Source organism: Limtongia smithiae, assembly GCF_038497785.1.
Source record: "Limtongia smithiae strain NRRL Y-17922 unplaced genomic scaffold V1518scaffold_16, whole genome shotgun sequence".
Classification (NCBI taxonomy): domain Eukaryota; kingdom Fungi; phylum Ascomycota; class Lipomycetes; order Lipomycetales; family Lipomycetaceae; genus Limtongia; species Limtongia smithiae.
Genome location: NW_027117637.1, coordinates 104,627 through 119,301, shown reverse-complemented (window position 1 = coordinate 119,301; position 14,675 = coordinate 104,627). Strand labels below are relative to the sequence as shown.

The window sequence follows — 14,675 nt, the reverse complement described above, 5'->3', positions numbered from 1 at the left end:
TTGGAGCAGCGAAGTATCCTTCCGAGCATCTGATTGCCGAATACGACCGTCAGTGTCTTAACAGCATGTTAAATATCGGTAATCTTGCATATGTGCACCAATTCAATGCTTTCTGACTTGTCTGTAGTGAATTCTATCGATAGCAGTCTGCGTTGCTAACCCAGCCTTGCCGAGCTGTGTCTTCGATAGTTTTGTGCTCCGTGGCTGCCTTCACCAAAGTTAGCTTCAAAGTACTAAATCATTTGGCAATGCGTTGTGCTGCTGCACTTAGTTCTCTAGCATTTTATTTTACTCGTTGTTCTTGGCATGAATGCTCTTCATATCGGCTATTAGATCGACTGACATGGTAGATAGAGACAACGACTCGGTACAGTATGGTGACGCCAACGGTATCAATAATCACGTACAAATCGTAGATATTGCCAGCTGTATCGTCACGTAAGGGGGCAGGAAATGGCTGGTTGGCTGGCAATGACGTCCTGCGGATAGTGTTAGCGCTTAAGGAGCACTAGATCTGGACGACTGGTTGCAAGTAGTGTAGCAGCCGGCCCGGCGAAGGTCAAAAGATCCTTGGCGGGGTATGGCTGAGCGCAAATACGCCAGGGCAAAAGAAAATCCGCGAGTCCTGCAGCCTCAGCCTGTTATAGAATAAAAAAGGCTTGCGTTGTATGAGAGTCTGCCGCGTCTGCTCAATAGTATGGAACTTCGTGAATGACGAACTACTTAAATAAACCGCAATCCGAGTTCATCGTTCACACATCGCAGTAGGATGACGTCCGTCTGAACAACAACTTGTTCTGCATTAAACGTAGTCTGATATTCGGTGCAACGAAACTCACTAGATAGGACCGACCAAGCATCCTCGCTGCAAGCCGTTGGACGTGAAATCTCGCCGCCTCCAATCGCACTAATTCCCCAGGAGTATTTCAACTCAACGGTGACATCAGCGCTTGCTACTCAGACATCCTCGAACTCACCGATAGGTCCATACCCACATCACGCGCTTCCACATTCGCTACCTCGACGACTTGCGCTCAAAGCGTTTGCGCGAGATCACGGATACTTCAGGCATATTAAACCCACACTCGCGCTTGACATTCCTCCGCGACGCGATTGGCCGAAAATCAGACCAGTGACAACCAACCTACCACACGGCGTGCGGCGCGCTGGCATCGCGAAGATCGAGTGGCCCAAAGCGCATGGTTCAAGGATAGCTGAGTGTGTACGACTGCTGGAATGGCGCGAGCTGTGTCTGTTATGCTCTGAGGGAGTGCAGCGGGGTGCCGGTATTGGGGGACAAGATATAAGGAGAGTGGGTCCCCGTTGAACGAGCTGCAACTATCGCGATGGCGACAGAGACCCAGATGCTGTCTATACCTGTCCCCACTGCTCCTGCTGACGACACGACTCCTACCACTACCGTCGTCGACAGCAACATCAATGATCTCGAAAAGCAGACCGCCACTCTCTCGCCACTACCGACAGTCCCCCATGCTGCCGACGCGCGTCACGTCTCCGCCTTCAAATCTCTGGGCATTCTCGACCGCTTACTAGCAGTATGGATCCTTCTCGCAATGATCATCGGTATCATCATCGGGAACTTCGTGCCGAATGTCGATACCGCACTACAAAAGGGAAAATTTGTCGGGGTGTCAGTCCCGATCGGTGCGTGTCTCGCCTGATTGAAGTAGATTCTGTGCTGATACGTGAGCAGCAATTGGATTGCTGGTCATGATGTACCCAATCCTGTGCAAAGTGCGGTATGAGTCTTTGCATGAGCTATTTGCGCACCGCGACGTGTGGCGACAGATCGCGTTTAGCGTAATCGTGAACTGGATCGTCGCCCCGTTTCTCATGGTGAGTTTTCCGGTCGATGAGTATGCTTCATTGTTTCTAACGTTGTCAGCTCGGCCTTGCATGGGCATTTCTACCCGACCAAAGCGAACTACGCGTCGGGCTAATTTTAGTAGGTCTAGGCCGCTGCATTGCGATGGTAGGTCCTCTAATTTGCGCCTGGTTTCTTTCGTCTGTTGTTCTAACACTCATCAGGTACTCATCTGGACTGGCCTGGCCGGCGGTGACAACGAATACTGTGCAATCCTGGTGGCGATCAACTCAATTCTTCAAATGATCCTCTTCGCGCCTCTTGCTATATTCTTCATCCGAGTGATAAGTCGTGGCGGTGACACCGCAGGCGTGTCGTACTCCACCGTTGCCACCAGCGTCGGCGTGTTTCTAGGAATCCCACTGGGCGCCGCCATCCTCACGCGCTTCGCACTGCGAATGTTAATCTCGCCAAAATGGTTCGCAGAGGTATTCATCCCCCTAGCGTCGCCATGGTCGCTCATCGGGCTTTTGTATACCATCCTCGTCCTTTTTGCATCACAAGGCCACGCAGTCGTGCACCAGATCGTAAGTGTTGTGCGAGTGGCCGCGCCGCTGATCGTATATTTCATCATCGCATTTTTCACTACACTCTACATCACTCATCGCATGGGCTTTTCGTACGAGCTTGCCACGACGCAAAGTTTCACTGCCGCGAGTAATAACTTTGAGCTCGCGATAGCAGTCGCGGTGGCTACGTTTGGGCCAGAGAGTAATCAAGCGTTGGCGGCGACAGTGGGGCCATTGATTGAGGTACCAGTTTTGTTGGGCTTGGTGTATGTAGTGCGCTGGGCCGGACGGCGGTACAGCTGGAGCTGAGTATGCGTGTAATCAAGCAATTCCTGAAAGAAGTGCCCTCTTCGGAGTGCTGCGTTTCGTGCTTTGTCGTATCACGTGCACACGCGCGTTGTTGTTCGCGTGCGCGTGTCAGGGGCATAAACAAGTTTCTTCCCAACCTCCGCGCCACCATCGCGCACCATCACCATGCAGTCCACGATGCAGGCCCCACCTCATACTGTCCGCTCGTAACTCGTCACGTTCAAATACCGTGTATAATCGCGTCGAAAGTATTATTCTCGACAGTCTGTGCCCCGCAAGCGAGAAAGGTGCGAAACAGATTTTGTTGATCGCAGTTTTTGAAGATAGCAGCGAGCCTGTCTTGTACAGCGGCAGCGGTACGCGCCAGCATCGATATGTTTGATCTGAGGTAATAGTGCTGATTGTAAGCAGAAGTATCACTCCGAGGCATCGACGAAGCGAAACGCGATCTCCAGCACGAAATCCTCGCGCTCTAGAACCATATCTTCCGTTTCTGGTCATCGCCAATCTTAGTCACCTCACCACCTCCTCCAGAATCTCCAAGCTACTCTTTCCACGTCGCCATTGGTTTACAGCCAGAAATACCACACACAATCGTTTGGATATTTCATATTTCGATAGCTCCAGAAGTGCGATATTAGTCTCGTTACGCCAGCTGCCGCCACCTACAGAAACGCAGGAGAAGACGCCGAGATGAAGGAGTTGGTTGATTTATTTAGCGACGATAGCGACGACATCATGATGCCGCCTTTGTTCGCGCCGACACACAGCGAGGATGACATTTCCCGCTGGCAGCATGCAGAGTACGTGACTGCTGGCGTGACAGGAGGGTTTCTATGCGCCAGCGATAACAGTGGAAATGCAGTGCAATCACGCGAGAGTAGTCAACGTCACGCCGATGAGGATCCGATTATATACCCACCCTTCGCAATCGACTCCTCAGCCGAAGCAACCATCTTGATCGCCACACAATGTCCACCTACTCAAATCACGACACAACACCCTGCGATCGAGACAGCCACACTGCCCACGCCAGGGCCGCCCACTCCGACAATAACTGCTCCTACAGAACTACCTACAGACATCGCGCAAAAGAAGAAGCGCAAGCAACAAGCTAAATCTACAGATCCGAAGGCTAAGCGGCAACGGGCGCTGGCAGCGACAAAGAAGGAGAATGTGACGAGTAATACGGCGGCGGTCGTGACGGCGAAGACGATGTCGTCGGCAACCATGGAGTTTGCAATTATCGCGGCAGAGCCGACGCCGATACTGTCTCTCCCCGCGCAGAGTTCTACAAGCGTTCCAACGCCATCAGCGAGCACCGGCGTTGAGTCAACGCCGAGCAAGTCTGCACTCACCCCGCTGATCGACTCCACCAACGTCGTCACCGCTCCCACAATGCCCAGCAAACCCGCGCCTGCGCCCAAGCGCGAGACCGACAACGGCATAGCGAAGCTTCTCAAAGGCCCGGTGTACCGCGTCGGTCTATCCAAACGGGCGCGCGTCGATTCACTCCACGCGTACTTGCGCAAATGATCGGAACTAGTCTATAATGTATAATGTACAATATTAACAATTGCGAATCTGCCATTTGACGTCGGTGATCATGACCTCCTGCCCCGCCTTCTCGTCGTAATCAAACCACTCCCCTGGTTCCAAATCGACCTCGGAAAATACTGTCGTGTTCTCCGTACTTTTGCATGTCCACTCGCCCGTGACCTGGAAATCGGTAAACTCGAGTCCACGAACGTCAAACTCAACGACATTCTTCCACTTGCCGCTATCCTCTGCGGTGTACATCGTCGGCGGGGTGGGTTGCTTCGCCACCATTTTAAACGATGCGGAAGATTCCCGCCGGCAAGCACGACACCGCCATACAAAATTGGCTTCGCCGCGACTGCCGGAGAGCTCATGGGATTCCCAGGCTGTGACTTCGACAGCGTTCGGGTGGATTTCGCGACAGGAGGTGCATTGTACAGTGAAGGAGTAGGTGTATGGTGTGTCTGCGGAGTCCACGGGATGTAGATCGGTGACGCCGGTGAGCTCAGCGGATATTGCAAGTGCGAGGCCCATTGTATGTATGAAGAGGAGGAGATTGGGGGAGCGCGGAGTGGTGATGCTAGTAGAGAGTAACTGGGAGCTGATTATGAGACCCGGTTTATTAAATGCTGTGTTACTTACAGTGAGCTGGCTCTTCCGGAGCGTAAGTCATGTCTTACGCTCCGAGCCGCAGCATTGTCAAAATCTCGAAATCGCAGCTACCGTGCCGTCACCAGTTCTCCAGCTCCATCCTGGTGAACACAACCGCCCCTTAGCGTGGCCGACTACGACGCTCTTCTTCCACCGCATACTCCTCGATGCGTTTATAGCACTATCACAACAGCTTCACCAACTCCCCCCCTCTCGTATCGTCTTACTCGACAGGTACACTCGTTCGAGAGCGAGTGTTGTGTCGAGTCGACTACAATGCCGCGTCCGTCCGGCGGGGGCTTGATTACCTTTTTAGCTGTCACGCGGAGGTCGTTATATCCGCGTATGCGCGGCTCATCAGCTGTCGCATTAGCCACCGAGGCTGCCGAGACGGCCTCCTCAGCGTCCATTGCGAAGGCGTGTCGGATACAGATACCACGGCCATCGGCAGTATCTCCGCCTCCATCATCACCGCCTCCACCAGTACCGCCATTATTACCTGCGACGCCAACGCCGACATCGATGCTAGTGCCAGCACGGGCTGTCTCCAAAATCGTCTCTCATGCAGCCGAATCCATCGCGAGCGCGATGTCGGAGACAGTCCACGTTCTAGCCCTACGTCTCGATTTACTGAGCCATCTCACTCGCTTGCTCACCTCCGTGCAGTCATCCGCTTCTTCGTCTACCTCCTCTACCCTCTGTACCACCATTGCACAACGCCGCCGCATATTCTACAAACACCATGTACGCCCCGACTTTTCCTCCTTCGTCGCCCGCACCCTCTCCACTTCTGGAGGCAACATAACGCGCGCGGAAGCGGTGACGTTGTTTAAACAGCGCGCACGGCGGTTATTCGCGCAGAGCGAGTTGACGAAGCGTCAATGGCGGTTATACTGCATTCTCGAGAACCGGTTCGGGGTTGATCTTTCCCGGATAGATATTTTCAAAGTCCGCGTGAATGGACTTGAGATGTTGTCATTTGTGCTTCGATATCCCCTTGCGAGTACTGTGGAAGTACTCCCCGTCGCTGCTGCAGCGATGAAACGACGTTACTATCCCGGTTTCCGAGACTTTAAATCCTCGAAATTCAACAGCTACATGCGCACCGCCCTCTCTCGCACGCGTAAAATCAGTCGCACGCAATTTCTACGCCGTTTGTCTCACCGCCTCGCCCGTGCGACACACGTGCCAAACGTGGACTCGTTCAATATCATAATCCGGAAACTTATCGTCGTTCAAAACGTCGGTCTGGCGGCGGTGCTCACGTTTTATGCGCTGATGGACGCGGGCTTTGAAGCATCACCGGATGTGCTTGTGAGTCTTATGAAAGCCGCGGTTGATAGCGGCAATGCGAAGGTTCTTGAACTTGTCCTCGCTATCGTGATTCGCCAGTCACAGAATGATGGTATCCCAAACACGGCATTATCAGCCATCTTCTTGAACACGCACTTCATCTCCGCGCTCATGAACGCAAGTATCAAGCTCAAGCAGCCACACATATACAACCGATTCCGACAAGAATTCATCCGTCGAAAATTCCACCCTACACTGGAAACTTTGACCATGGAACTGCGCTACTCGTTCGTCACAAACAACAAGAACCTCGCCGCGGACGTATGGAAAGTCCTGCTCTTCCTCGACGACCTCGGATACCTCAGAATCGATTTGATGCCATTATTCTGGATGGCAAAATTCGCACAGTGGAATAACAACGTGAAAGCGATTTCTGATATCGTGCGCATCGCGGGGGATAGGGGGTTGCTTGATAAACTTGTCAACAAGCTTAAAAAAGACACCGGCTGATGAGACTTGGGTAGACACATCACAGCATGCGGATTTGGAGTTTAGTTTTGGAATAATCGAATTTAATGTTTTAGTATATAATTTGGCTCGGTACGAAGCCACATGGACAAATATGGAGCACCTCTGCGCACCACAGGTGATGTTAAACACAATATTTTATGTCGCGTAGTTCTACGCAAACACTAACTAGCGCGAATCTCACGCTGTTTGCACCTTGTCATGCCCACTCGCGAATCTGAAACTTTTGCTTTCACATTTTGAATTCTCAGTTATACGCTAACATTTCTAGTATACAAATGGCTTCATTACGACATCAAGCCACAAGAAACAAAAAGCTGCAAGCGCGCCGCGCTCGCAGTTAGAAAACACCGCGCTGGTGTTAAAACACAAATAGTGTATCATATGTGCGCGTAGAGTGTTTTTCCCAAAAACTCAAATGGTACGCACGTCTAAAATGACGAGAAAAGAGGGAATAATGGATGGCGTGGTGGTGATGGTGGTGGTGGCAGTGATGATTATAGGGTCAAAAGATGGGATATGAAGTGGTGTGCAATGAGGTGAGGTGTCGTAGAGACTTATCGAGATATTTGACAGAGGTACGAGATGATATGGGAGGTGATGGAATGGCGACAGAATGACGACCATAATGAAACAGCAGTGATTATGATAATGTCGTCGGATGTAAAGGTAATGTCGGAAATGGCAGTTGTGTAGGGGACTAGATTCCGGCATAATAGAACGCGACCGAAAGCAAATTGCTGCCGAGCAGGCCGATACCGGTATACACCACCAACTTCGTCACAACCTCGACATCGTACTGCACGCGCGGCTTCGGGATCGCAAGGAATAATTTATACTCCTCTTCCAGCTCTGCTAATTCTTCTGTTCCGGTTAGCCTGTCACTGACAAAATACACTCAAAGAGAGAAAATAAGGGAGACATACGTTCATGTTTCGCGGACGGCGAGTCTTGCGACTCAATAGACTTCCTTCGTTGTCTCTCCTCTCGGTACGCCATCGTCTCATACATATCAGCCGTACTCTGCGGGCCCACCGAGTCCGACCTCATTCGTCCGATCCTTCCAATCAGAGACGGAATCTCTGTCGCATTGACTAGAGTCGAATCTGGCAACGACGCCGGCACCTTATGATACTCCGACGCCTTGAGAAAGAAAACGCGCGGCATTGAAATCCCGATTTGTTCGACGAGCCGGAAAAGCGGAGGAAGAGCGGCGTGTAGAGTCTTTTTCATTATAGCGCGCCACATGAATATCGTGGTTATGCCAATGACCATTCGTGCCACAATACCGACGACGCCGGATTTGGCGAAGGTGAATGGGATTGTGGCGGGATACGGCGTAGATGAGACGAATGATGAGTATTGCCCGATCCAGAGGCCGTAGTCCACACCAAGAACCACCCCGGCAAAGGCGACGCCGTCCTCGAAGCAGGGACATTGATCTACTGGCTCGGGGTGCACGCGTACAAGTATCAGAATCAGCGGCGTGAGTACCAACACCGGCATCGCGCCTGGGGCCGTCACGAACGCATCAATCACATCTGCGAAACACCAGCGCACGGCAAACAACGCGACCCCCAACAACGTGCCGACCACGACATCGAGAAAACCATGCATGCCGCAATAAATGCGGCCCAGAACAATGCTTGTCATGTACAGCCATGCCAGAATCTGCACAAGCACAAACATGAGCGGCGACATTTCGTCTTTTTGCTCGCGTGCGGTGTAGAGAAGCACTAAGGCGGCCGAGACGGCGTTGGTCGAGTGTGTGCTTGGAAAGCCGTATTCGAGGGCCGCCGAGCCGGACATTGTTATGCGATGAAGGGGGGGTGAGAGCGGGCGCGGGAGGCTGCCCTGTTAGATACATCCTTGATCTCGAGGTGGCAATATCGCTTACCAGAAGAAATCCTTCATCATGCCGCTGAACAACACGCCATACGCTAGCACGTATACAAGGCTATCCGGTTAGTTCAGACCACAACCTGCACACACCGTGATAACATACTGGCGCGCAATCTCAGTATACCCGAACCAGAACGGCATCGGCAACATGATAACAAAAAACGCATGTGTCCCAAGATTCGCCGAGAACGCAAAATAGTTATCCCAGAATTTCGTTCTGTACCTCTATATTCACACATTAGCACCGCCTCCTCGTCCTCCATTTTCCTCCTTTCCCGCCCTCTCCTCTCTCCCCCCCCTTCCCAGGCTTTCGAAAAGCAAAAGCACACACCTGAATCCACGCCAGTCTTGGCGTCTCCCACCTCACCAGCGGTAACAGCATCTGCCGCATCTGAAACCGCCGCGGCGCCATATTGGACTTATAGTGATCGCGACTGCGGTTGCCGGCGTCTTTGAAGTTGATCCGCGAGAACCCATCGACCGAATCTGCGAGCGCAGCGAGCAGCGATTTTTCGTCGTTATGAACGAGCGGCGGAGCTGCAAGTGTTGTAGAATCGGTGGTGGTAACACGGGCCATTGTGTTGGGTTGTGTGGGGTGGGTTGTTCGGAGATGGCGGGGAGGTTGAAACGGCGATGATGTCGACGGCGTGTTTCTTATCGGCGCCGCTGTACCTCCCCACCACGCCAGTCACCAACGCCAGGACAGGCTTTACGAGCCAAACATGGGCATTTCGAATTCTGATTTTTGAGGCGTATTTATTGGCCAAGTCATGGCTTGACTTGGTGACCATGTTTACTGCTCCGATGTTCGGATTCTTGCTGTGGTGCCCCTTACCGGCGCTCGATTTCTCTTCTGAACGCTGAGCATTCCTAGTCTTCCATGCGACTGTGATTCTATGGCTATTTCACGTCATAATGACGATCTTTTTTTCTGGTGAGGATGTACACCCTCCTGTGCTCGTCCCTGTTGGCTTACCTGATTCTTCTGCAAATACTTTAGGAAGAGGTGCTGATTTCAAGCCTGTTTGTTGTGTCCGACGTGTGCAAGGTGCATGGGGTTCGGCCTGTTCAAAAGCAGAAATACCAATGAATTATTTTGTTGCACAGCTACAAACACGCGACATACGCAGCATCGCTTACATAAACGTGCACCAACCCACAGTCGCATCACTCCAGGGTATTTCACCTCGTTGCTCACTTTACATCCCCATTGCCTCCAGTTGTGCGGGCCGTATTCATCGCTACGCTTGTCTCTGGCATGATCACTGGTGTTGCAAGCGCAGCGAGTAAGTACAATACAGCACATTCGCACAAGCAAGCGCGAGCCCTCCTCACCGAGCGCGTTGCACTGGGCTGCTATGAACGTTTTTACGCGTGTGAGTCCTGCCAACGGCACAGTGTCTCATTAAGCCAAAGCTTGCATATCAGCGATGTTGCTCGGTGGCGAAGTCTTCAAATTCCAGTGTCGTGGAATTGACAATGTCCCGTTGTGCCCGCGAGCTGCGAGTAGCGATCTTGTGAGATAGACGACTCGGGATGCGAGCCTTGTGCTGCGCCAAGGACGCGAATAGCAAAGCCACTTGCTGGAAAACGCTAAGCGTGCGCGTGTGGCCTGCACACTTGATTGATATACGAAAGTAGAGATTCTGCGAACCTGCATAGTGAGCATGACATGTCATGGAGCTTCTAATCATGGGAAGCACGCACGTCTACAATATTCCACAAGCCAACGAACCCTGCACATTAGTGCGTACAAGTTCAATCAATGCATGTCAGGCAACACTAGCTATAGTCTACTATAAGACTGAGAGTGTCACGTAAACTCGTAGTGCTGTACACGAAGGCCGTGTTGGTATTCAGCTAGCGCCTGTCAGCATGCATCCCGTCTAACGCTGAGAATGCGTACCACTTCTATTTACACTAGGCAAACTCCGCCTCCCCACCTCCTCCCGCTGCCGTCACCAACCCCAACATATTGTCCGTGTTCATCTCGAGCAAAAACTCCGGTTTGAACGGCCACTTCTCAAACGTCTCAAAGACACGCACAAAATCCTGTTCCCGGAGCTCCAGCACGGGTGTATCATACAACTCGCCTACGTCCGCTTCAAAAAACTCCTGCGCGCCCGCGCCGAGATTGTTCAGCCCCTCGCGCAGGGTTGCTTTCGGGAGGACGAAGAGGTTGCGGAGCACGTAGTCCACGGTGAGAGAGGAGATTTTGGATTCCCAGGGTTGTTGGGGAGTGGGTTGTATGTCGAGAAGTACGAGACCGGCCTATTCGTCAGCACCACCACATAACACACACACTCAAGAGTGGGAGACGTACCTTAGTGTACACATCCGTATGAGGAATCTCCAAAGGCTCCGCGACGCGCAACTTATACATATCCGGAATTGTCACCCTCTCCCCAGCCTCCATGCCATATGCACACGCCCGAGGCGTTATATCCGTAAACATACTCGCAACCATACTCGCGCGATTCATATTTTTCCGGTCCCGCGGATCCGCGATCACCCTCCCGACCTCATCCTCACGTACCCAAAATAACATTCTCACCAATCCAAACCGCTGCAACCAGTTGCGATTCGCCACGCAGTTTATGAATTGTGTGAGAAGTTGCGCGCCTTGCGGGGATGTGAGCTGGCCTGTGATGAGTAGGGACGGGTTGATTCTGTCGAATGGGAGTTTTGTCGGTGTGATGCCTTTGTACTTGAGGAGTGAGGTGTAGACTTGCCACTTATACCCGTCAACTTGGATCGGCGTGCACGCGAGATCTGCGTTATAGTTCTATACTGTCAGCTTTCGTACCCCAGCATACACACCCTCTCGTATCGCAGGAGGGAAAGTACCTTGATCCAGCTGAAATACCCGTCCCCACGCTCGAGCATGATATGCGTCTTCGGCCGCGTTGCAAGATTGAGCGCGCGCGACCACACGCCCGTGCCGGGGTATATATCCACAATCTCGAATTCCCCGGGTTTATACACCGTGTCGAGCTCTAAGCTCTGGACAATCTCCTCTGCACTCGTTAGCCCATGTCACGTCCTCCAACGCCGCTTCACCACTTCACCCGACTGCTTGGGGCGGAGCACGAACCTGACTTTTCGAAATTAACAACAGATTGCCGATCATACGCCTTCCCCAGCACCGACCGCCACGACGCGGGTAACTCCCCGGCGGCTAAAGGCTTCTTTGCAGCTTTGGCGGCCGCGGCAGCGGCAGCGGCTTTTGCGGCCTTGGCGGCCGCGACCTCGGCTGAGGGTGTGCGTTTTCGTCGTGGTTTTGGCGAAATGCCTGCACTTCCAGCGGCGGCGGCGACTGCGGTGGCGGTGATAGCGGCAGGTTTGGTGACTGTAGTGGAAGTGGTGGAAGTAGTGGTGGTTGCGGGAGGTTTGGCAATGGCCGACCCTGGCACCCTCGGCGTGCGAGGTTTCGGAGTCTTTGCTAATTTCACGGCGAGTGTACTCGCCGCGGCAGCAATGTCTGCGAGTTCCTTCGGCGGCATTACTGTGTTGTGTGATATTAGAGCTAGTGCAAGGTGCAAGCCGGGCACTCGAAATTTTCGATTTTCGGAAGCACATGCAAACTCTACGCTCAGGGGGTCGCCACATCTCTCAGAAACCCGCGCAACGCAGACTCAAGCTTGACCACCATCTCATCAACCTCCTCGCTGCCCACACTTAGCGCCGTAATCGCGCCGCCAGCACCGATCCTCCACTCCCTCCCGCCTCCGCTCCCCCTGTCGCTATCCGTGAGGATGGGAACGGCGTATGCGGAGCGGATGATGACGCTGAAGTCGCCGTGTCCGAGCACGTCGATGTACCCACATACCCCCGAATACACGCCACGGGGGGAGTGGGATTCGAGGGATTGTAGAAGTTCCACGGACCGACGTTTCGGTGCACCAGTCATCGATCCCGGCGGCAGCGTCGCACGGAGTACATCCGCCCCAGTGATCCCGGGATACATCCCCCTTCCCATGATCACGGAGACGAGCTGGTACACGGTCTTGTACTCCTCGATCCCCATAAGCGAACTTACCTCCACAGACGCACACAACTGCGCGAGATCATGTCTTATTAGATCCACAATCATCAAATTCTCCGCGCGTTCTTTCGGCGTACGTAACCGCGCCTCTGCCATCGCGCGCGTCACATCCGGCGCATTCTTCACAGTCCCCTTAATCGGTCTGAGCTCGCACGTGCGGGCGTCGTCATCCCAGCGTAAAAACCGCTCGGGAGACATGCCGAGCAGCGTCACTTCCGGTGTGGTGTAAAAGCACGCGTATGGCGCCGGGTTGAGGGAGGTCATGTGTTTGTAGAACATCCAGTCGGTGTGCGGGGAAGCTGGGGATTCAGTGATGACGGTTTGTGCGGTTAAGCACAGTTCGTACGAGTCGCCCTGTGCGAGATATTCCTGCGCAGTGGCGATGTTGCGAAGATATGCGTCTGCATCGGGGAGTGTGACATTTGTAAACACCTTGCTGTGAGCACGCCCCTTGTCCTTCGCGGTCGTGAACACCATCTCCATGTCCTTGAACCACGCGCGCGCTGCAGTTTCGTCACGCTCGATAGTATGCACCAATACACGCCCACTTCCCGCATGGACGGCGACGCTGCGCTCGTAAAACTCGAAATTCAAATCCGGCACCCCGCTCGGTTCCTCACGCGTAAGATCGACATCAGCAAGTCCGCACGCAACCCCCGCTTCATATGTGAGGTATCCGATCAAGCCCCCATGGAATGTCGGGCCGTCGCTGAGGAGTACCGCGGGTGGTGTATCCCCAGGGCTGACCGTGGTGATGTCAACAGCAGCTTGCGACTTGATAACCTCCCACGCCTCGTGGATGCCGGACACGGGTATGGTGGACAGTTTGTCTCCAATGTAGCACCGCACGAAGGTGTCATATAGGGTATATGTGAACCGCCGCGAATGCGCGGAGCGGATGCCGATGTAGGACCACTCCCCCGGCGGAGCGGCAGAATGGAGGAGCGTAAACGACCCTGAGAGCAGCGCGTCACATAGTGTTGTCACGTCGGCGGTGAGCGTGAGCGGAAGCTGCAGGAGCGTGCGTGTCGGACGGGGGACGGCTATACTGCGGGGGTGCAGGCGACGGGTGTGCTCGTATGTGTCGAGGTATGTACGGAGTAGGTCTTCACTCGCCGACGACAATGCGGGAATTAGTCGCCTTCGCTCGTTGATGTGCTCCGTGGCGAGGGAGAAAATATTTGCAAAAGTCTCTCGTCCGTAGTGCGAGCATATGGATTCCGGGTGGTACTGCACAGCCCAGTATGGCTTCGTGCGATGCCTTGCCGCCATGAGCACCTTGCGTCCCAACTCATCCACGTCGCGCGTCCACGCGAGGGGCGAAAACTCTTCATCGGCGGAGTCATACTCCACATACAGAGAGTGGTACCGCACACATTCGATATCACCTTCAATCCCACGATACAGATCATTGCGTCCCTCGGCGGTCAGATCGAGCACCGAGACTAATCCATGCCGCGGCCTGGGCAGCGTGGATACGGCGTGGCCGTGGCGATGGAGCAGCCACTGGAAGCCGAGACAGACGCCGACGATCACTGGTGGGTGCTCGAGGCGCTCGGCTGCGGTGAACAAGCGCGGGATGCCGTGGACATCATGGGCGAGGCACGGCGAGCCAGGCCCCGGGCCGATGAGAATCGCATCGAACGTCGCGAGCAGTGCTGCAAGAACTTCTTCCGAGGCGTGCGCGAGATGCTCGCTGGAGACGACATCCACGATCGCGTCCACGCCGCGGAGTAGCGCAACGAGGTTGAACGTGAACGAGTCGTACGAGTCCACGAGAAGCACGCGGAAACGGTGCATCGCGACGCGTCTGGTTCGCTGCTTTGGGCGACGCGTTGCGGCGGTGCCGATGGCAGCCTATCCCAAAAGCGGCGGCGTGTTGCTGCGGCAACACAGCACAACACGCGTCTGCGCAGCCGCGAGGGCAGGGGTTAGCGTCTCCGCCGCGGTACGCTGTGGTACGCCCGCGGCGGCCGCGTGGGCGGTACCTGCCACACAGTTTGTGCGGCGGGTA

The 14,675-nt window shown here is 54.0% G+C and overlaps 6 protein-coding genes across 6 annotated transcripts; 2 read left to right on the top strand and 4 right to left on the bottom strand.

Moving 5' to 3' along the window:
* The first annotated feature begins 874 nt into the window (after positions 1 to 874).
* On the top strand, positions 875 to 2,735 carry V1518DRAFT_423082 (arsenical-resistance protein Acr3). Its single transcript, XM_066905609.1, has 4 exons — positions 875 to 1,665; positions 1,715 to 1,857; positions 1,907 to 1,993; positions 2,050 to 2,735. The coding sequence occupies exons 1-4, from the start codon at positions 1,347 to 1,349 to the stop codon at positions 2,701 to 2,703; spliced, it is 1,203 nt and encodes a 400-aa protein (XP_066757192.1). The 5' UTR covers positions 875 to 1,346; the 3' UTR covers positions 2,704 to 2,735.
* Positions 2,736 to 4,238: 1,503 nt separating this feature from the next.
* On the bottom strand, positions 4,239 to 4,952 carry V1518DRAFT_423079 (uncharacterized protein). Its single transcript, XM_066905608.1, has one exon. The coding sequence runs from the start codon at positions 4,774 to 4,776 to the stop codon at positions 4,273 to 4,275; it is 504 nt and encodes a 167-aa protein (XP_066757191.1). The 5' UTR covers positions 4,777 to 4,952; the 3' UTR covers positions 4,239 to 4,272.
* Positions 4,916 to 6,998, top strand: V1518DRAFT_423078 (uncharacterized protein). Its single transcript, XM_066905607.1, has one exon. The coding sequence runs from the start codon at positions 5,170 to 5,172 to the stop codon at positions 6,694 to 6,696; it is 1,527 nt and encodes a 508-aa protein (XP_066757190.1). The 5' UTR covers positions 4,916 to 5,169; the 3' UTR covers positions 6,697 to 6,998.
* Positions 6,933 to 9,307, bottom strand: V1518DRAFT_423076 (PAP2 superfamily-domain-containing protein). The gene is made up of 5 exons (XM_066905606.1): positions 8,948 to 9,307; positions 8,720 to 8,841; positions 8,612 to 8,671; positions 7,641 to 8,563; positions 6,933 to 7,578 (listed from the first exon to the last, which is right to left on the bottom strand). The coding sequence occupies exons 1-5, from the start codon at positions 9,191 to 9,193 to the stop codon at positions 7,415 to 7,417; spliced, it is 1,515 nt and encodes a 504-aa protein (XP_066757189.1). The 5' UTR covers positions 9,194 to 9,307; the 3' UTR covers positions 6,933 to 7,414.
* A 1,229-nt stretch (positions 9,308 to 10,536) lies between these two features.
* Positions 10,537 to 12,119, bottom strand: V1518DRAFT_429740 (S-adenosyl-L-methionine-dependent methyltransferase; the record flags this gene model as incomplete). Its single annotated transcript, XM_066906145.1, has 4 exons — positions 10,537 to 10,887; positions 10,940 to 11,401; positions 11,464 to 11,633; positions 11,711 to 12,119. The coding sequence occupies 4 exons, from the start codon at positions 12,117 to 12,119 to the stop codon at positions 10,537 to 10,539; spliced, it is 1,392 nt and encodes a 463-aa protein (XP_066757188.1).
* A 38-nt stretch (positions 12,120 to 12,157) lies between these two features.
* V1518DRAFT_423067 (ADC synthase) lies at positions 12,158 to 14,491 on the bottom strand. Its single transcript, XM_066905605.1, has one exon. The coding sequence runs from the start codon at positions 14,459 to 14,461 to the stop codon at positions 12,209 to 12,211; it is 2,253 nt and encodes a 750-aa protein (XP_066757187.1). The 5' UTR covers positions 14,462 to 14,491; the 3' UTR covers positions 12,158 to 12,208.
* Between the last annotated feature and the right edge of the window lie 184 nt (positions 14,492 to 14,675).